Source organism: Schistocerca americana, chromosome 2 (assembly GCF_021461395.2).
Source record: "Schistocerca americana isolate TAMUIC-IGC-003095 chromosome 2, iqSchAmer2.1, whole genome shotgun sequence".
NCBI lineage: Eukaryota > Metazoa > Arthropoda > Insecta > Orthoptera > Acrididae > Schistocerca > Schistocerca americana.
Window position 1 is genome coordinate 505,022,665 of NC_060120.1, and position 22,102 is coordinate 505,044,766.

A 22,102-nucleotide genomic window follows, 5' to 3' on the forward strand; every position below is an offset into this window, starting at 1 on the left:
TAGATGTTTCTCAGGATTTTATCTAGCTAGCTTGGAAAGCTATATAATGATGTGTTGTCTAGAAAATGCATTAGCATGATAAGGTCGATTTCAATTTTTAATCTTATGATCTTATGTTCAGAGTTTGTCAGTTGTGCATTTTTTGTTTGAATTAGAAATTTCTTCAAGATTTTGCAAATAATGTGCTTCATATAATGAAGAAATAGACATGTCATGTTCGAAGTACACTTTATTAGGGTTCTGTGAGTGGCTGTAATGACTGACATACTTAGGTATATTATTTATGAAGTTGCGAACTGTCTGAACTGTTTCTGGTGAAATCTTCCTTGATGTATTCCCTTTTTAATGATAAGTGCCCAGGTCAGAGAAAATTAGTGAATTTATGTTTGATTATGATACTTGAAGAAAAACACTAGACAATTAAACAGAATAGAACAAAATTTTCGTTTTTCTGATAAGCAATATTGATATATCTTTAAATACCTCTTCTGAGTTTTGGAGAAATGGAGTGTCCATCCGACAATTGTTTTTGTAAGTTCTTAAGATGTCCTTGATTGTTCTGAAGTCCATACACACTCAAAAATGCTTCTATGCATACCAAGATATTACAGCCATTAACCTTAACCTGATACAAAAGAGTAACCATTTGATGTGAAACTGTGTGTTTCCTTTTATTTGGGTATTAAAAAATTAAAATATATTAATCAAGATAATATTTTATTTATAAGAATTGCATGATATAAAAATTAATTTCAAATTTTCATTAATCATAGTTACCTCCTTTGCACTTGTTTCATCTTAATATTGCTCAGTAGGTAATTACTTTGGCAATTGAAATCATCCATATCCACCCCCACAAAAAAAATTAAGTATCTGCTCTACACATTGATAAAATTTGCTCCCAACACTCGTTTTTACTTTTACATCCAGGAACATGAATTTTATCACCAACAGTTTGTCCTGTTTTATCAGATATGTGCTATCTGCCACAATTTCTATGACGTTTACATTTTTCCTTTTGCGGTTGCAAATATTTCATCCTTTCGTTCTGCCTTCAGGCTCTTTAGCAGGTGATACTTCAGCACACCTTTTACATTCATCAGCTTCCTAAACAAAAGAAAGTATTCAGAATGAGAAAGACCAAAGGCAGTTTAACACATATAACATACCTGAATATATTATACAAATAGACTTATAATATTAAAATTATAATTTTTTTTATGGTTCAGTCTGATGACTCAGTGTTTCAAATGTTTAAAAAAGGAAGTATTTTCGACTTACCACGTAATATTCGGATGAATATTTATCAGAGGGTCAATACCTACTTCCACTCGACGAATAATCTTCCCCAGAACTGGCCAATTCTGTCTCAGAATCTTCTTTTTGGTTGTTGTTGTGGTCTTCAGTCCTGAGAATGGTTTGATTCAGCTCTCCATGCTACTCTACCCTGTGCAAGCTTCTTCATCTCCCAGTATCTACTGCAACCTACATCCTTCTGAATCTGCTTAGTGTGTTCATCTCTTGGTCTCCCTCTACGATTTTTACCCTCCACGCTGCCCTCCAATGCTAAATTTGTGATCCCTTGATGCCTCAAAACATGTCCTACCAACCGATCCCTTCTTCTGGTCAACTTGTGCCACAAACTTCTCTTCTCCTCAATCATATTCAATATCTCCTCATTAGTTACGTGATCTACCCACCTTATCTTCAGCATTCTTCTGTAGCACCACATATCGAAAGCTTCTATTCTCTTCTTGTCCATACTAGTTATCGTCCATGTTTCACTTCCATACGTGGCTACACTCCATACAAAAACTTTCAGAAACGACTTCCTGACACTTAAATCTATATTCGATGTTAACAAATTTCTCTTCTTCAGAAACGATTTCCTTGCCATTGCCAGTCTACATTTTATATCCTCTCTACTTCGACCATCATCAGTTATTTTACTCCCTAAATAGCAAAACTCCTTTACTACTTTAAGTGTCTCATTTCCTAATCTGATTCCCTCAGCATCACCCGACTTAATTCGACTACATTCCATTATCCTCATTTTGCTTTTGTTGATGTTCATCTTATATCCTCCTTTCAAGACACTGTCCATTCCGTTCAACTGCTCTTCCAAGTCCTTTGCTGTCTCTGACAGAATTACAATGTCATCGGCGAACCTCAAAGTTTTTTCTTCTTCTCCATGAATTTTAATACCTACTCCGAATTTTTCTTTTGTTTCCTTTACTGCTTGCTCAATATACAGATTGAATAACATCGGGGAGAGGCTACAACCCTGTCTCACTCCCTTCCCAACCACTGCTTCCCTTTCATGCCCCTCGACTCTTATAACTGCCATCTGGTTTCTGTACAAATTGTAAATAGCCTTTCGCTCCCTGTATTTTACCCCTGCCACCTTCACAATGTGAAAGAGAGTATTCCAGTTAGCATTGTCAAAAGCTTTCTCTAAGTCTACAAATGCTAGAAACGTAGGTTTGCCTTTTCTTAATCTTTCTTCTAAGATAAGTCGTAAGGTTAGTATTGCCTCACGTGTTCCAACATTTCTACGGAATCCAAACTGATCTTCCACGAGGTCCGCTTCTACCAGTTTTTCCATTCGTCTGTAAATAATTCGCGTTAGTATTTTGCAGCTGTGACTAATTAAACTGATAGTTCGGTAATTTTCACATCTGTCAACACCTGCTTTCTTTGGGATTGGAATTATTATATTCTTCTTGAAGTCTGAGGATATTTCACCTGTCTCATACATCTTGCTCACCGGATGGTAGAGTTTTGTCAGGACTGGCTCTCCCAAGGCCGTCAGTAGTTCTAATGGAATGTTGTCTACTCCCGGGGCCTTGTTTCGACTCAGGTCTTTCAGTGATCTGTCAAACTCTTCATGCAGTATCGTATCTCCCATTTCATCTTCATCTACAACCTCTTCCATTTCCATAATATTGTCCTCAAGTACATCGCCCTTGTATAAACCCTCTATATACTCCTTCCTCTTTTCTGCCTTCCCCTCTTTGCTTAGAACTGGGTTGCCATTTGAGCTCTTGATATTCATATAAGTGGTTCTCTTCTCTCCAAAGGCCTCTTTAATTTTCCTGTAGGCAGTATCTATCTTACCCCTAGTGAGACAAGCCTCTACATCCTTACATGTGTCCTCTAGCCATCCCTGCTTAGCCATTTTGCACTTCCTGTCGATCTCATTTTTGAGACGTTTGTATTCCTTTTTGCCTGCTTCATTTACTGCATTTTTATATTTTCTCCTTTCATCAATTAAATTCAATATTTCTTCTGTTACCCAAGGATTTCTATTAGCCCTCGTCTTTTTACCTACTTGATCGTCTGCTGCTTTCACTACTTCATCCCTCAGAGCTACCCATTCTTCTTCTACTGTATTTCTTTCCCCCATTCCTGTCAAATGTTCCCTTATGCTCTCCCTGAAACTCTCTACAACCTCTCGTTCTTTCAGTATATCCAGGTATCATATCCATAAATTCCCACCTTTTTGCAGTTTCTTCAGTTTCAATCTGCAGTTCATAACCAAGAGATTGTGGTCAGAATCCATATCTGCCCCTGGAAATGTCTTACAATTTAAAACCTGGTTCCTAAATCTCTGTCTTACCATTATATAATCTATCTGATACCTTTTAGTATCTCCAGGATTCTTCCAGGTATACAACCTTCTTTTATGATTCTTGAACCAAGTGTTAGCTATGATTAAGTTATGCTCTGTGCAAAATTCTACAAGGCGGCTTCCTCTTTCATTTCTTCCCCCCAATCCATATTCACCTTCTATGTTTCCATCTCTCCCTTTTCCTACTGACGAATTCCAGTCACCCATGACTATTAAATTTTCGTCTCCCTTCACTACCTGAATAATTTCTTTTATCTCGTCATACATTTCATCGATTTCTTCATCATCTGCAGAGCTAGTTGGCATATAAACTTGTACTACTGTAGTAGGCATGGACTTTGTGTCTATCTTGGCCACAATAATGCGTTCGCTATGCTGTTTGTAGTAAGTAACCCGCACTCCTATTTCTTTATTCGTTATTAAACCTACTCCTGCATTACCTCTATTTGATTTTGTATTTATAACCCTGTAATCACCTGACCAAAAGTCTTGTTCCTCCTGCCACCGAACTTCACTAATTCCCACTATATCTAACTTTAACCTATCCATTTCCCTTTTTAAATTTTCTAACCTACCTGCCCGCTTAAGGGATCTGACATTCCACTCTCCGATCCGTAGAACGCCAGTTTTCTTTCTCCTGATAACGACGTCCTCTTGAGTAGTCCCCGCCCGGAGATCCGAATGGGGGACTATTTTACCTCCGGAATATTTTACGCAAGAGAACGCCATCATCATTTAATCATACAGTAAAGCTGCATGTCCTCGGGAAAAATTACGGCTGTAGTTTCCCCTTGCTTTCAGCCGTTCGCAGTACCAGCACAGCAAGGCCGTTTTGGTTAATGTTACAAGGCCAGATCAGTCAATCATCCAGACTGTTGCCCCTGCAACTACTGAAAATGCTGCTGCCCCTCTTCAGGAATCACATGTTTGTCTGGCCTCTCAACAGATACTCCTCCGTTGTGGTTGCACCTACGGTACGGCCATCTGTATCGTTGAGGCACGCAAGCCTCCCCACCAACGGCAAGGTCCATGGTTCATGGGAGTTGTGTCACGCACGAAAAAGACTACTTCCTCCCTCTATGAGAACTAGTGTGAACTGTTCTGCCATCTACTGCGTGAAAGTTAAAGTATTTTCGCAGTAGCTTTCTCTGTTGTATTGAATTTCAACTAACACAAAATGTCGGCCGAGTGGCCGAGCGGTTCTAGGCGCTACAGTCTGGAAACGTGCTATCTCTACGGTCGCAGGTTCGAATCCTGCCTCGGGCATGGATGCGTGTGCTGTCCTTAGGTTGGTTAGGTTTATGTAGTCCTAAGTTCTAGGGGACTGATGACGTGAGCAGTCAAGTCCCATAGTGCTCAGAGCCATTTGAACCATTTAACACAAAAAACCTATTTTGAGCAAAGCATGGTTTTGGAGTGTATCATTCTCACCCCTTCAATTACTTCATAGTAATTACAACGTCATCTTTTGAGTGAAACTAGTTGTGTGAACCGTGTTTTCACTGAAACAGCCCCATTGATTCAACAAATGTTTCACGAAACATTTCAAAACGTAAGTTTAATAGTCTTCATGTTGTTGGATTAGCTGATGGAAGCAATTCCCGACAGAATGTCACTGCCAATAAAAGGTAATATTAGGCAGACCAAAACGAAAACATGTAAAACACAATGACAGCTGATAGATTTAATATAATTTTTATAAATTCTCTGGTATTGAATGGGACGATTGGTCCGAAGTAATTTTATCTTGTAGCGGGAAGTGTCCGTTAAGTTAAACAGAAACACACTTATTGTGAGAGCATTATGAGAACCACGACGCCGCACTAAAAACAACGTGGGTTCCCAGGAAAAGACGTTGCAAGACATGTTCCCTTTCCTGCCGACGCTGGAGCCGGCGGGCACTGAAGGCGCACTGATGACCGAAGACCCGGCGGACATCATAAGCAGCGGCAAGTTTACCCCTGTGCCCATCATATTCGGTGTCACGTCGCAGGAAGGCTTCGCCTACGCCGGCGGTAAGTAACGCTTTATGATGCTACAAGTACAGTGCGCATACTTCACGCAATTGGGACAAAGGACCTGAAGTCACAGTCTCAAATTATCTTGTTCGCATCCATACGTCTGTCACGTATCATTAATGTACGAACTCTGTTAACACTGTTGAGTTACATTAGCATTGTCACTTATTACACGCATGCACAAATTGATAAGCCAAAACATTATGAGCAATGCAATGCCCACTGTGACGATGGATACCGTTTGGGGCGTTTCGGTTTTGGGCGGGGGGTGGGGGGTGGGGGGGGGGGGGGGCGAAGAAAAGTGTGTAAGCGGAGCAGACACAAATGGGGTTCACCCTAGAGTAGATACGGGCTGTAAATGGGGAGACCCCATTGAGATAAGCGACTTCGACAAAGGGAAGATTATTATTATGCAAAGCTTGTGAACGAGTATCTCGAAAATGGCGAAGCTGGTCGAATATTCACGTTCTACTGTCGTGAGCATCTATGGAAAAAGGTAGGACAGTGAAAGTGGCATTAATCACAAAATTCTTGGACGTAGCCGTGTCTTCACAGAACATGGGGTTCGGAAGCTTATCTGTACAACAGATGGCGGTCTGTGGCATCTCTGCCAAAAGAGCACAATGGTGGTGCACGCACAAGTATTTAGGAACATGCCGTTGATCGTCCATCGCTGAACGTGCAGCTGCGCAGCGCCGCCCCTACGTGTTCACATATTGACCAAACGACATCGTCAGTTACGACTGCAGTGGGCACGGGACCATGGGGATTCGACCATGGATCAATGAAAACGTGTCGGCTCTTCGGGTTAATCACATTTTTGTTACACTACGCCAATGGTCGTCTCCACAAACACCGTCATCGAGGCGAACGGCGACTCGAAAAGTGCATCGCGCGACGGACGCAGGCTGGTGTGAGCAGTATTGTGTATGGGAGGAATGCTCTTGCGTTTGCATGGAACCTGTGGCAGTAATTTAAGACGCGCTGACAGTTGCAAATCATCTGAGTCCCTTCGTGCTTGATGTCTTCCCCTACGGCGATGTCAGCTTTCAGCAGTATAAATATCCATGTCTCGGAGCCAGAAACATGCTACAGTGGTTTGTAGAGCATTATAGTGAACTCAAGTGGATGTCTCGGAGATCAAATTCGCCTGATGTAAATTCTATGGAACACATATGGGTCACAATCACCGTGTTCGCAAATCAGCGGCCCCTTGTATAAGCAAATCACATGACCTTTTCGTAGACATCTAATATCATATACCTCCACAAAACTACCAACAAATTGTCGGATCCGTGATACCCAGAATCAGTGGTGTATTTCGTTCCAAAAACGGAGAAGCAAGCTATTTAGCAGTCCTCACAATGTTTTGACTCATGAGTGTACATACATTTGTTACATAGCTTTTGCTGTCCACTTTGAAGTATGTACATTGGCTATCGGAAACCTATATGGTAAAAATTAAACGACTGATAGGCGAAGACGAGTATATACAGTGGGCAGAGTCAAGAGAAAATAATACGAATGGAAGACCAAAAGAGACGATTACGGATTAAAAAGGGCGTAACAAGATGTAAATTTTTATTATCTGACCAAAAGAAGCAATGAGTAAAATGTCAGAAGTAGAAGTAAAATCCAGGTGAAAGGGTAGAAATTATAAGATTCACTGACGATATTTCTGTCCTCGGTGAAAGTCCGGGAGAATTGGAGAATTTTTTGAAGGGAATGAACGGTCTCTTGAGCGTCAGAAATGAGAAAGGCGACGAACCTAAAATGAGAATTTAGGTATATGTAGTAGACGAAGTAATTTTGCCACCTTCGAACGAAAGTAACGTATTTCAGGTGAAATACGGGGGACGTAACAATCAAATTAGCCAAGGGGTAGGCCATTCTTCGTCAGAAGAACTTCATTAGTATCATTACCGGCTTTAATCGGAGGAATAAATGAAAGGTTATTGTTTACCGTGCCTTCTACGAGTATCTCATTACAGACAGAGCACAAGCTTAAATTGCAAGAATGTAACGATAGGCAACCGGCCGTGTCCTACCTGAAGGAATCATTCCTATATTTGCCATAAACGATTTAGGAAAATGTCAGTCTGGCTAGACCAAGATATGAACCGCCTTTTTACCGAATGCGATGACGATGATGATGTTTGATTTGTGCGGCGCTCAACTGCGCGGTCATCAGCGCCCGTACAAATTCCCAATCGGTACATTTTTACAAATGATGATAAAATGATTAGGACAACACGAACACCCAGTCCTTGTACAGAGAAATTTCCAAACACGGCCGGGAATCGAACCCGGGACTCCATGATCGAGAGATAGCAACGCTAGCCACTTTTTTCTTTATTCCACAAAACAGTAACAAAAATGGCTAGCTTACAATGAAATGACATATATAAGGTGACAACTGCAGTCATAAATTACAGCAGTCATAGAATGTGGAATGATATTCAGTCTTTAGCAGTAGCACACATTATTAGTAACTTCATTGTCACCTTCAACTGGTGGCAGTTCAGTATGCACGTTTTCTTCTTCTGCAGCCTGAGGTTCCTCATCATCATTTTCCAGACCCATATGAATCATTCAGTAAATCCTTGATGCGTGTTCGTTCCAAGGTAAATTACGTGGACAGGAGAGCACTCCCGAACAGTGACATAGCAAAGTCCTTCACTGCCTTGGTATTTTTGTCAGTTCCAGCCTTCTAAACGCATCTGTAGGGAGTTAAGGATCTTCCTTTAAAAGACACCAGATATTTGCCGTCATATCCTTGTATCTGCTGTACTACTGATTTATTTCTCATGTGTGACTTGCAGGTAAGGTTAGGGTCGGAACGTGACCCAACCCATCCCCTCTCCACGAGGAATCCACGTGTCCCTAACCTATACCCATTCTGTTGAAGACAATTCGGAGCATGTTACCATATTTACTATTGTGATTCTGATACTTAAGTGTTTTCTCGAATATGTTCATCGCTCCCAATATTGTTAAAAATGTAACTTGTATATTTGCCCATTAACCAAATCACTGCTTTAGTTTTTGCCTGATGGTAGTAACATTCCTCTGGTCTGAAGAAAATGTTAGTCGGTACATTGTTCAGTGAAGTTCTTGTTATTGGAGCAATTTTCTCCCTGGTCCACCTCCAGTTGATAATGTGATCTCCACATGTGTAACGATGAGGCACACTATCAGCGAGGTTGCATTTACTACATAGGATAGTGTCACTTAAACCGATGGCAAAGAGACGCTCATTAGTTCTGGTGATGCTATTGACCACCTTGTACCACGCTGAACTCACGTCAGACGAAAGAACATCATTACTAATGTTTTCCGAGACCAAATTCCATTTTATCCCAGCATATTTAATTTCTTTGTTATTTTTCCTTTCATGTTTCCGTCTTCCAGCTATAATCGCCTTTGCTGTAACGTTTGTGGAGTTTAAAAACTTTTTGAGGAGATAGCTTCGTTCAAGATAATACTTCCTAATATGTTTTAGTTTAAGACTTATTTTTTGTATATTTATCGTTGGCTCTACATTTTCTTGCCTGACAATGTCGTATAGGTTGGTTGTAATGCACCCTGGATCGTTACACATGATGCTCCATGTTCGTTCGACACACAATGCCATCGCTTTAGACTTGATGTCAGTTAGTCCCATTCCTCCTCTGCTTGAATCCAAAACTGCTGTCTTCACCGGCACTCAAAACAACTCCCCTTTCCACAAAAACTTTGCTAAGGTGGACATGATCGTCTTCGCCACCACTGATGGGATGGGGAGAACCTGTGCTATGCAGACCACGAGCTGCAGCTCCGGAATGCGAGTGTTGTATGCTAACTACTGTGCTGCTTCACCTGGTTTGAGTAAGAAATTGTACGTAAGTGGATCAAGAAATATGGTGAAAAGCGTATAAGAAGAGATGTGAAGATCCACAAATACGCTAAAATTAAGTGAAAAGATAAGATGAGGAAAGAGCAGCTTATCCGCAAGACTGGCGAGGAGAGATACTTATGGAAATCTACTCGTATTTAAGGAACGAAGTGATGCGGCATGTACAAAGACGTCGGCGAATAACTTTCATTGGACAGTGGAGCAATAGAGGACAAGAATTGTGAAGTGTATAAAGGTTATTTACAACTTGAACAGAAACTAGTAGCAGGTTCGAATCCTGCCTCGGGCATGAATGTGCGTGGTGTCCTTAGGTTAGTTAGGTTTACTTAGTTCTAAGCCTAGGGGACTGATAACCTCAGATGTTAATTCCAATAGTGCTTAGAGCCATTTCAACAATTTTTTGAACAGGAACTAGGCTGTAATTATGATTCGAAGAGCATGGAAAGGAATTAATATTTGAGGAGGTAATTCCATTGCTATTTAATCTATACATTGAGCAGGCTGTAAGGGAAACCAAGGAAATTTCTGAAAGGAAATTAAAGTTCACTAATAAGAAATAAAAACTTCAAGTTTCTGCTGATGATAATATAATTGTATCAGTGATGAGTTTCGCTATTTCGGCGGCAAAACAACAGGTGTCCAAATTAAGACTGATTGCGAGCAGTTAGAAAAGCGTTTCTAGAAAAGAGATGTCTGTTAACATCGAGTATAAATTTAATTGTTAGGAATTCGTTTATGACGATTTATGCGTGCAATATATCCTTGCTCGGGAGTGTAACGTAGCCGATAAACACTTCAGACCAGAAGAGATCAGAAGTTTTTGAGATATGCTGTTACAGTATAATTCTGAAGGTTAACTGGGAAATCGAAGAACTAAAAGAGGAGATACCGAATTGAACTGGAGAGGAAAAGAGATTACAGTACAACTCGACTAAAAGAAGTGCTCGACTGACAGGACGCGTCCTGAAGCGTCAAAGCATCGTCAGTTTGCTAACGGAGGGAGACACCAAGGCACGAATATCGTAATAAAGTTCAAATGGATGTAGGGTGCTGTAATGACACAGACATGAAGAGGCTTCCACAGGGCAGACTACCGTGGAGAACTGCATCTAACCAGTCTTCTAGCTGAATGTCAACAACAACAACAACAACAACAAAAACGGTAACATTAATAATTGAGGACGTTCAGAGTAGGTGCCAGTGAGAGATGATTAGCCTGGCACAAGACAGGACGTTGTGGCAGACACTGCAAATCTAGTCTAAAGCAAAACTGAAGAAACTAAAAGATCCTAAACAGAACGCTGTTAGACAACAAACTAATTGCTGGAAATGAATGTCTACACTTTTAATGATACAAACAGCTCTTAAACATCACAACAACAACTTAAACACATTCCTTATGTCATAGCGACAACCGCTAGTTTTAATGGATACATTAAAATACATTCCTGCTACAAAACAGCTCTAGCTTGAAAACATTGACCTCCATTGTATGTATATTAATTTATAGTTTGGACGTATTTGCTGCTCCACTTTGCCCACTAGACACTGAGGTGAAAAAGTCATGCGATACCTCCTAATACCATATCAGGCCTTTTTCTCGGCGTATTGCTGCACCTCGACGTAACATAGACCAACAAGTCGTTGGAAGTCCCATTAAGAAATTCTGACCCATGCGCCTCTATAGGCGTCCATAACTGTGCAAGTGTTGACGGTGCAGGAGTTTGTGTACGAATTGTCATCCATAAAAATGCCATCGTTGTTTGGTAACATGAAGTTCATGGTTAGCTGCTTATAGTCTCCATGTCTCCGAGAACAGTTTACAGTCAATGATTCATGTAATCACAGCCCACACCATTACGGAGCTGCCACCAGCTTGCACAGTGCCTTATTGGGTTCATGGCTCCATGGAGCCTGTGCCACACTTGAACTCATCAGTTCTTACCAACTGAAATTGGCTCATCCGACCTGGCCATGATTTTCCAGTCATCTACGGCCCAACCAATGTGGTCACGAGCCCAGGAGAGGTAAGTGCAGGCGATGTTGCGCTCTTAGCAAAGGCACTCGCGTCGGTCGTCTGCTGCCATAGGTCATTAACGCCAAATTTAGCCGCGCTGTCCTAACGAATACGTTCGTCGTACGTTCCAAATTGATTTTTGCGTTTATTTCACGTAGTGTTGCTTGTATTTTAGCACTGGCAACTCTACGCAAACTCCACTGTCCTCGGTCGTTCAGTGAAGGCCTTTGTCCGTGGTACGAGGTATTGCCTGAAAGCTAGTATTTTCGGCACACTCTTAACAATATGGGTATCGGAATGTAATCCACTAACTGTTTTCGAAATGAAGTGTTCCGTGCATCTAGCAGTAAATACTACACCGCGTTGAAAATTTGTTAATTCTCATCGTGTGGTCATAATCACGTCGGAAACTTTTTCTCGTCAATCACTTTAGCAAAAAAAGACAGCTTCGCCGTTGCACAGCACTTTTATACGTTGTGTAGGCCTACGTAGTACTACCGCCATCTGTATAGGCTATGTGGCTATCGCTATCCCGTGATTTATGTCTCAGGAAAATTCACGGGCTAGCTAACGCGACTAATTTTCTACCTGATGATCCAATGCCAGCTCCACAATTTCTACAGTGCATTTTTTTTTTCTCAGTCGTCTTGACCTGTTCGTTTGGGCTTCAGTTAAGGTCGTTTAGGTGACGCATAATTTTGACACTAAGTGTTTCGCGCATCACGGATAAAAGGGGAATGACGAGCTGCCTGTACATATATGGCTCACTGGTGCCATGGGTAAAGCAGGCGACCAGTTCCTATGCGGAAAGCAAAGTCGTTGTATTTCGGGCCGAACCGGTGGAGGGGTAGGGGGGGGGGGGGTACTGCATTATCGGAACAGTGTGCTTGTTATCTTTTCACACGCAACCGTTGTGTGCGTATATTGCGAGTTGACTGATGGCACCATTGTGAAATAACTGAAATTACGGAAGTTGTCATGTCTTTACAGTCCAAGGAGAACGAGAAAACGCAGGTTACGGTTGTGCGTGGCAGCAACCAGGCATAAAACAGAAGAATAGCTCACTGATCATACAGTACAAACCATGGCTGACCAGATTTGCGCCTACTGCTCTGCTGCACTTGATCGCAACCTGCTGCCCATAGGTCGCCGAAGCATATCATTTATAATAACGCTGCATCGCGCAGACACATTATCTCGAGAATATAGGACAAGGGCAGCCGCTGATGCTTATATAACAATTTATTACGACAAGATCGCCTTTGTACTACAGTATTCAAAGTCCCGATTCTGGAAATTTATTGCCGTCATCAGGTGTGGTAATTAATTCGCGATCCGCAGTTAGTGGTCGTGCGGTAGCGTTCTCGATTCCCGGCTGGGTCAAGGATTTTCTCTGCGTCGTAATGACTGGGTGTTGTGTGATGTCCTTAGGTTAGTTAGGTTTAAGTAGTTCTAAGTTCTAGGGGACAGATGACCATAGATGTTAAGTCCCATAGTGCTAAGAGCCATTTGAAACATTTTTTAAAATTAATTCACAAACAAATTCCTCGTGATACATAAAACCTCAAGTTAAATCCGTTCTGAAAATAAATGGTATAAAATATACCAATGAATTATATCGTTCTTTTTGTAGTTGTTGTTACTTCACGCCCCTCGCCTCATATTTGCAGGAGGTGGATTTTCAGCGGTTCCAATACTCCATTCTTCTGCCAAACGAATAAAAACGTTTAAAACATAGTAAATTTTGACAAAGCGTTAGAAAAAAATTTGTACGATAAAAAAGACTGAAATTACAGTATCGTCGCATGGTCTCTATACTGGACTTGTGGAAGAGAATTGTAAGGGGAACTGAGCCGCGAGGAGTGGCCGCGTGGTTTGAGGCGTCAAGTTAGGGACCACGCGCCTCCCCCCGCCGGAGGTTCGAGTCCTCCCTCGGGCTTGGGTGTGTGTGCTGTTCTTAGCATAAGGTAGTTTATGTAGTGTGTCAGTCTAGGGACCGATGACCTGCAGTTTGGTCCTTAGGAATTCACATGCATTCTATGGAACAAGGGAAATCATAACATAAATATAGCAAGAGAGTTGCTACTAGAAACCAGTCAAAGAGTTACATTTACGATGCAACGAGAGCAACAAACCATTAATAAAAATGTAAAAGTTTCAAGAAAATGGAGAGAAGTGGTTCCTTTGGTTCATTGATTTTCCAGATTATAAAGTATCATAAAGTCTCAAACAAAAATACACTCTCCACAGGCAATAACAAAGGGGAAGTGCAACTATTCTCAGTTGCAATTGAAAGTATTGTAGCTTTCTTCATTTTTACTTCGAACGAAGTCAATTCATTCCCTTTATTGGACTAAATGAATATTAGCATAAGGCCAAAACGGCGTTGTCGGTTTGTGACGAATGGCCGTACAAGTAGATAACGTTCGTACAAAAGAAATAGTTTTGTAAAAATTGAATCCGATTTAGAGGTAAGATGCAGGCTCGACTTGTTAATAATAAAATAACTAACGACAAAACACTTACGGCCCTCGTTCACTGCGTCAACAAACCAGCCGCTTCCAACTTAATTTAAACGCCTAAAAATTAATTGCCCTATTTAATGTAAACAGAGGAGCCGACAGGTTTGTAATTTTACACAACAAAACATGTTTAAAATACAACATTAATTTTTATTGGCAATAATATATATCTGGTACACATTAAATCTATGTCACCTCACTGCCAGAACAAGAAGAAGAAATTCTGGTGTTGCATATTTCTCAGATATAACAATAATCCAACAGCAAAAATTGATATATCATCACTGTGTTAAAGATGTTTTTTTTACAAGCTTTCGCTTTGACATAGGTACAACCAAAATTAATAGTTTTTTTCTGTTGATTCAATAGAGTTGGCCGGCCGCAGTGGCCGAGCGGTTCTAGGCACTACAGTCAGGAAACGCGCGATCCCTACGGTCGCAGGTTCGAATCCTGCCTCGGGCATGGATGTGTGTGGTGTCCTTAGGTTAGTTAGGTTTAAGTAGTTCTAAGTTCTAGGGGACTGATGACCTCAGAAGTTAACTCCCATAGTGCTCAGAGCCATTTGAACCATTTTTCAATAGAGCTGACATGAAGTCGCAAACATTGCAACTGAAATAATACTAGTAGCTGCTACTTGGCAGTCCACAAGCAGGAATATCATTTGACAATGTTTCTATCATGTTCCTTCAGGATTATTTAACCAGGCACGAGAGTTCACTCCTAGAGTCTTTGTCAAAAGATATGTTATATGGGTAAAGTGAGAACTTTAGGCATATGCACAAGTTATTAGCGTTTCTCCATACACAACAGATATACATTACAGAGAATTTAGCCATCAACAATTCTCCTTGACTATTTACAACAGTCTGTTAGCGCTGGGCTAACTTTTCGATTCCATGTCTCTAGAAACTACGTGGTTTAGATGTGAAGCACTCGTTGAACCATATTCGGAGAGCTTTTTTCATCCGGAAACTAAGTTCCTTGAAGGTTGTTCGACAAAAGAGCGGGAAAGCTGAAAAATTCTGAGGGTACAAGGTCAGGTGAATAAAGCAACCCAACACTTTTATCTGCATTTTTGTCGGTCTAGCAGAATGCAGTTGAGCGTTATCATGGAGTAGTATCACTTCATGCGGTATTCCGGGTCGTTGCTCGTGTACTGCATCTGCAAGACATCTCAGTTATTGACAATAAGTATAACAGTGGTGGTTCACCATCATCGTTGCTCCAGAAGCGTAGCATGATCTTTTGTGAGTAGGTGATTCATTTCTTTTCGTTATGTCAGCATAAAGGCACCACCATTCCTCGTCACCAGTGACAATACAGGACAGGAATGGTCGGTGTTGTTCACGAGCCAAGTGACGACGAGCAAGTAGAAAAATGTTTCAAATGGCTCGGAGCACTATGGGACTTAACAACTGAGGTCAGTAGTCCCCTAGAACTTAGAACTACTTAAACCTAACTAATCTTAGGACATCACACACATCCATGCCAGAGGCAGGATTCGAAACTGCGACCGTAGCGGAGCAAGTAGAAATCACCCTCTGATTTTTGTGATTTTGGCCTAGAAGTTGCCGTACCCGTACATCTTCCCCATTGCATTCAAATGTGGCAGGATGGTGGAATGATCACATTTCATCGCATTTACCAGTTCTCGAGTACACTGACATGGACCACTGTGGGTTAATGGTTTTAATCGATGTTCATCAAACCCCGCAGGTCTTCCTGAACGTGGAGAGTCACTAAAGTGAAAACGATCCTCTTCAAAACGACAGAACCATTTTCATGCCGTGCTTGTCCAACGACATTATCCTCATACACGGCGCAAATGTTTCTGGTTGCCACTGATGCTGTCACCCACCTATTGAACACAAACAGAAGAATATGTCGGACATTTTCCGATTTCTCTACTTCGCACTCCATTTTCTAGCGTCGACAGCTGCACTCACGATTTCCAAATGACAAAACGACTTCATGTAAACTCGAATAGTAGCAGTATGCACCAACCAATGTAAGGAGTGTATCAGAACTCGCCATTACATTCAAAACAATATAGTCAGCTTAACGCTATTCTTTGCATTGTGTAAGCACTTAGATATCGATAGTAATTTTCTGAGGGCGAAACATGGGAGCGTGATTCTAAGCATTGTTGCGAGATGAGGTCTATCTGCGAGAGTGGAAGTAGTAGTGTCGGTAGAGAGCTTGAAGACAGATGATGTGTCACGCTGCCCTCACGTCGGTGATGGCAGAACTTATCCCACTTAAGGGGGAGCAATTTCGGCACATTAACTACGCTTGAAAACGGAATTAAAGGTAAAATTCGCAAGCATAGCGTAAAACGCAGGTTTGGCTCGTGATTGTTAGTCCGAGTATGTAATAATCCCGTGTTTTGATTGTCGGATAAAGAAGCCTCCTTATCCTCCAAATAATAATAATTATTCTTCAGATCTAATTAATAAATATGCTGTGGTTATTTAATGTTAATGTAGCTTTGAAATTTAAATAATCTGTTAGTCTGGCAGTCGGCCATTATTGATACCTATGTTATTATTGTTGTCATTGTCTATTAATGGTTTCTGAAGTTCAAAATAGACTTAATTAATGAAATCCCTTCTCACAAGTTATTTAGTAATTAATAGGACCCAAGCAACTCCTTTTTATTAAATTCGTTTTTAGTAACAATAAGCTTTAGCCGCTGCTGCTGCATGTTGCTGGGAATTGCTATAAACCACATGGAAAAAGGCAGTCATCTAAAGAGGTGAGTGCAAAACTTGTACTCTGATTCTGTAAATTCCGTTTCACAAGTCAGACTCCGTATCACTTGTAAATTCTTATTCAAATATAGTCAGATAGCTTATCAAATGTTAGTTTTAAGTTTTTGATGTGACGATCTGTTCAGGGCTTAAAGGACACTGACACTTATATAACACACACACAGTGGTATACAGCTAGGTTCCGTTTACTGATATGGCAAAACGGCTCTGAGCCTATGGTACTTAACTTCTGAGATCACCAGTCCCCTAGAACTTAGAACTACTTAAAACTAACTAACCTAAGGACATCACAAATATCCATACCCGAGCCAGGATTCGAACCTGCGACCGTAGCGATCGCGCGGTTGCAGACTGTAATGCCTAGAACCGCTCGGCCACCCCGACCGGCGTTTAGTGATGGCTCAGGTTGTTCACCGAATTTATTTTCACATAAGAACATAGGCATATTTGTTGTAGCTACGTTACATATTGGTAGCATATACGTTACACCTTACAGTATTTGCGCCGGCGTTGTCTTTGTGATTACTTTCGCAGTTATTAGCAGTGTGTGGTAGACGGGGAGTGGCCACCTAATCCTACATAGGCACTCCACTTTTCCATCTGGATGTTAATAATGGTTTTCGTTGTTGCGCTTATTTTTATCAATGACACATGTTTTTAAAAACGCATTCTGTTTATTTTTTATTTACGTGACAGAGTTTTCAATGTGGACCCTTGTATCTTGGTAGTTCTGGTGATGCGCACTTTTACAGAATTGTTACCTTACACAGAATTGTCTGTTTGCCTCATGATCTTAGGATACGATGACCGTTAACTTTTGTGTAATCTTTAGATCACTTGTATTTCAAAAAATTTAAAACGTAAAATATAAAATTTTAGTATTTTATTAGTTTTTTGCTCTTGCTTTGTTTAATGTTTCATAACGCAGCTTACACATCAGTAGCATTGCATGTGACGCACGCAGTATGTAGTTGCGCGGAAAAGGGAGACTTGTCACAACATTCGCTGGGCGCAGGAATCTTCGGTATCTCTTGTGACATGCAATTTTGGCATATGATGACATGATGGAGACCGTGGCTGTTGTTTGAAGACAAATGTAGATGGTGTTAGGACAGCAACCAGCACAAATTACATTCAGTTCCTTTATTCAAGGGGTACCGTTACCGATTTCGAATCGTTGTGATTCATCCTCAGACGGTTTACACGCTTTCTTTATGACATGTGGTGTCTTTTACAGATTAATTGTCCTAAAATATAAATAATACATAATTATAAACATGTCACACAGGGATGGTTGCGATACAGATTTCCGTTGCATGTGACTTGCGTGAAATGTCGGTTTGGAGTGTTTCTTTTCATAACATTCGTCCAACAGATGTGAATACATTCCCACTGCATTCTTATTGTTGCACACTATTGTTGCACACTATTGTGACAGTTCTATTCGCCGTTTCTAAGGGCCGGTATACGGCGCCAATGTTACTCACTTACTGTGGAAATACGATCAAACATTTGAATTTCCGGCAGTGCTGGGCAAGAAGGACGCGTGGCGCGACCTGGACGCCAACTTCGAGCTGCTGGTTCCGCCCACGGCAGCCGCGACACCGGAAGAGAGGCGGGCGGCCGCGCAAGAAATCCGCCGCTTCTACTTGGGAGACCGGCCGCTAGGCGACGACACGTTCTTGCAGTACACGCAGGTACGTGCAGAACTGGCAAAGCGGTTCTTAGACGGTTACCATGAGATCAAGTTTGTGCTGTAATCTTCAGTCCGAAGAGTGGTTTAATGCAGCCGTCCATGCTACTCTATGCTATGCAAGCCTCTTCATGTCCGAATAACTACAGCAACTTACATCCTTCTGAATTCGTTTAGTCACCTTTTGGTCTCCCTCTATTGCTTTTACCTCACATTTCCCTCCAATGCTAAATTTGTGATTCATTGATTTCTCAGAACCTGTCCGAACAACCAATTCCTTCTTGTAGTCAGGTTATGCCACAAATTTCTTTGCTTCCCCTACCCGCCCCCCCCCCCCTCCCGTAATCTTCTGTTCAGTAACTCCTCATTAGTTAGTGGCATCACATTTCAAAAGTCTCTAGTATTTTGTCTAAACCGTTCGTCATCAATATTTCACTTCCTTTCTACATTCCATACTTTTTTCAGATGTTAACAAGTTTCTCTTTTTCAGATACACATTCATTGTGATTGTCAGTGTACAGTATATCTCCTCTTTACTTCTGCCATCATCAGTTATTTTGCTGCTCAAACAGCAAAACTCAACTATTATTTCAAGTGTCTCTTTTCCTGATCCAACTCCCTCAGCGTTACCTGGTTTAATTTGGCTACGTCCCACATCCTTGTTTCCCTTTAGCTGATGTTCATCTTATATTCTCCTTTCAAGACACTGTCCATATTGTTCAACTGCTCTTCTACGCCGTTTGCTGTCTCTGACAGAATTACACTGCGATCGATAAACCACGAATTTTTTAGTTCTTCTCCCTGGACTTAAGTTCCCACATAAAATTTTTCTTTTGTTTCCTTTCCTGCTTGTTCAATGTTCAGATTGAATAACATCGGGGTAAGCTACAGCTCTTTCTCCTTCCCTTTTCAAATAATATCCCTCAACTCTTATAACTGTTGCCTGGTTTCTCTACATTTTGTAAACAGCCTTCCGCTACGTGCATTTTATCGCAGCTGCTTCAGACTTTCAAAGCGAGAATTCCAGTCAGCAGTGTCAAATGCTTTCTCTAAGTGTACAAATGCTATAAATGTAAGCTTGTCTTTCCTTAACCTGCCTTCCAAGATAAGTCGTGGGGTCAGTATTTCTTTGAGTATTCCTACATTCCTCCGGAATCCTAAACAGTCTTCCCTACAGTCAGTTTCTATCAGTTTTCTCATTCTTCTTCAAAGAAATCGTCTTAGTATTTTCCAATCATGGCAATCATAATCATGTTGAAAACTAGACATACAGGGAGTCCAGTGACGGTGTTCTTGACTTCAAAATTAAGTATCTCGTATACTAAGATCGATAGACGGGTGCAATAAACGTATGTTGATTGCGAAAACTGTAAGAATTTTGTACAGAAGTCATACAGAAGTTTCGAAATAGTTCGGAAAACTGCTAACACATGGCACTGTACACTGTGCAGTTCTAACAGTATTGGCGTGGATACCTAAACTTCTTCTCAACAAGCAATTATTGTACCACATCACAACCGTTTCGGAATGTCCACCACTCGCAGTAATGAGGTGGTGCAAACGAACAATGAAATTGCCATCTCATTCTACAGTGTCTCGACAGAAATGGATTTAGATGTCACTCAGATCGCCGATTTGATCTCGCCCAGCGTGCTGAGACGGTTCCAGTAGGCAGTGTCTTTAGATGTGCCCCACTTAAAGTAGTCCCAAGGAGTCAGATCGGGTGAATTTGGAGGCCATTCCATCCATGCACAAGTAAATTTCCAAAAATCCGATGCAATGACTCTATTTCCGAAGTATTCCTGGAGAGAACGAAGCACCTGTCCCTTGCAATGTGAACTGGATTCATCTTTCATGAACCACTCCGTACCTTTTCGAAACTGTAAAGATAGCTGTGTGGCGATATATTGTTCCAAAATTGCAACGTCACATTCATTAGTGATGATTTCTCGCATTGGAAAAGAGCCAATAATGCCTGTGCTGCCCACCGCAACTTAAATGGTAAACCCTGGAGAAAACAGTGATTTCGCTTCACACAAATAGCGATTTTCGGAACACCAAAATCGCTAAAATTTGTATATTCACACCGCCATTCAGGTGCAAATACTTAATCTGCGAACCGGATGTCACCAACATCAAATCTATCATTATGAATCATTGTCAAAATTTGGTTTGCAAAGTCAGCTGTCTCTTGCACGGCTTGTACAGATGTGGTCTGACAGCTTTGGATGTTAAGTGGAAACATGGGTAGGCTCCGTCTCAGTATTTTCTGCGTGCTGGAACGCTTCGAACCAATCTCTGCTGCAATTCTTCTGGCTATTCTCATTGGATTTCGCTGAATAATCACAGAAACCTTGGCGACATTTATAGGACTAAACAATAGTTTCCCTGGAGCAAACATCCCCTGCTACATCATCAACCGCGCAGCCTGTCCGTCGAAATCTGGCGAAGAGCTTGCGAATGTTTTATTTTGGAACATTCAGTCGTGTTTGAAAACTGTTTTTGCTATAGGACTGTGTTTTAATCTGAAGAACTCCAGTAACGGAGAAACACATTGATCAGTGGAATACATGATTTCAACCTCTTCCTTCGGTTCGCTAGCCTGCTTCAACGTTTCAGCGATGGAACTGCTCCCTTTGAGCTGCGCCGCACTGTATATAGGCACTACACATTGCAGTAACAGAGCCAGCTGGTAGCAGCTTTTCGAACAGTTTCGTAACTTCCGTATAAAATTCTTACAGCTTTCACAATAAACGTATCGTTTGTAGCACTCGCCTATCGATCTTAATTTTTGAGATGTCTAATTATGATCTCAGGGACTCTTTCGCTGGGTGCCCTGTCCTTGTCAGTATGGCCTGGCTTATATGTAGCTCCCTCAACGACGAGTTAATGCAAAAGAAGGGGCGGACATCCTAAGACTTTTGTAACTGATACCCCTTAATGAAATATGTTTTTCAATCTAGGAAAATCTCTTTAGTGTCTTAGCCTAAATATTCTGGAATGTTTATTACACCAATTATCTCCAGATTTTATTTTTAAATCCATTAGTACGTATAGAGAGCACTCGTAAAGAATGTGACCTCGAACGCTCATAACCGCACGAAAATGTGCTTAGACAAAACTAAAACACTGGCAAGAGCCATTCCCATGCAAAAACACGCATCTTACCGCGAGAGGTATTAGACTGATAATCTGTTTAAGGTCTAAGAGAGGAGCTTTTGTAAAGCAAAGGAACAAAATATCGATATAATAGGACGAAAATCACACATATTCTGTTGTAAGTTGTTGGTAAATTTACCCCTGCTTGTAATAGTTGCGCTATCTGCAAAATAGACTTTGTATGGCTATTGCGTCTTCCAAGTACAATTGTGACTTTTCAATGAAGTGGTCAAAGCAATGTGGAACAATATGCGCAGCTCACTAAATACAGTTTTTCTCGTTCTGAATTCAAGCCGGCCAGTACCAAACTCCACACGAGTTACATTTTGAGATGATGATACTGGTATGTCAGTGTCATAACCTGCCTTTTACCAAACATATTGTTAGATAGGCCTG

At 41.2% G+C, this 22,102-nt stretch overlaps 1 protein-coding gene across 1 annotated transcript in view; it reads left to right on the forward strand.

Annotated features, from left to right (window-relative positions):
- The window catches only part of LOC124595160 (esterase E4-like), a 93,082-nt gene that overhangs the window by 60,718 nt on the left and 10,262 nt on the right, over positions 1–22,102 (forward strand). Inside the window, exons 6-7 of the mRNA XM_047133770.1 lie at positions 5,478–5,646; positions 18,382–18,551. Coding sequence (XP_046989726.1) covers positions 5,478–5,646; positions 18,382–18,551 — 339 coding nt within the window. The remainder of the gene's footprint in view (positions 1–5,477; positions 5,647–18,381; positions 18,552–22,102) is intronic.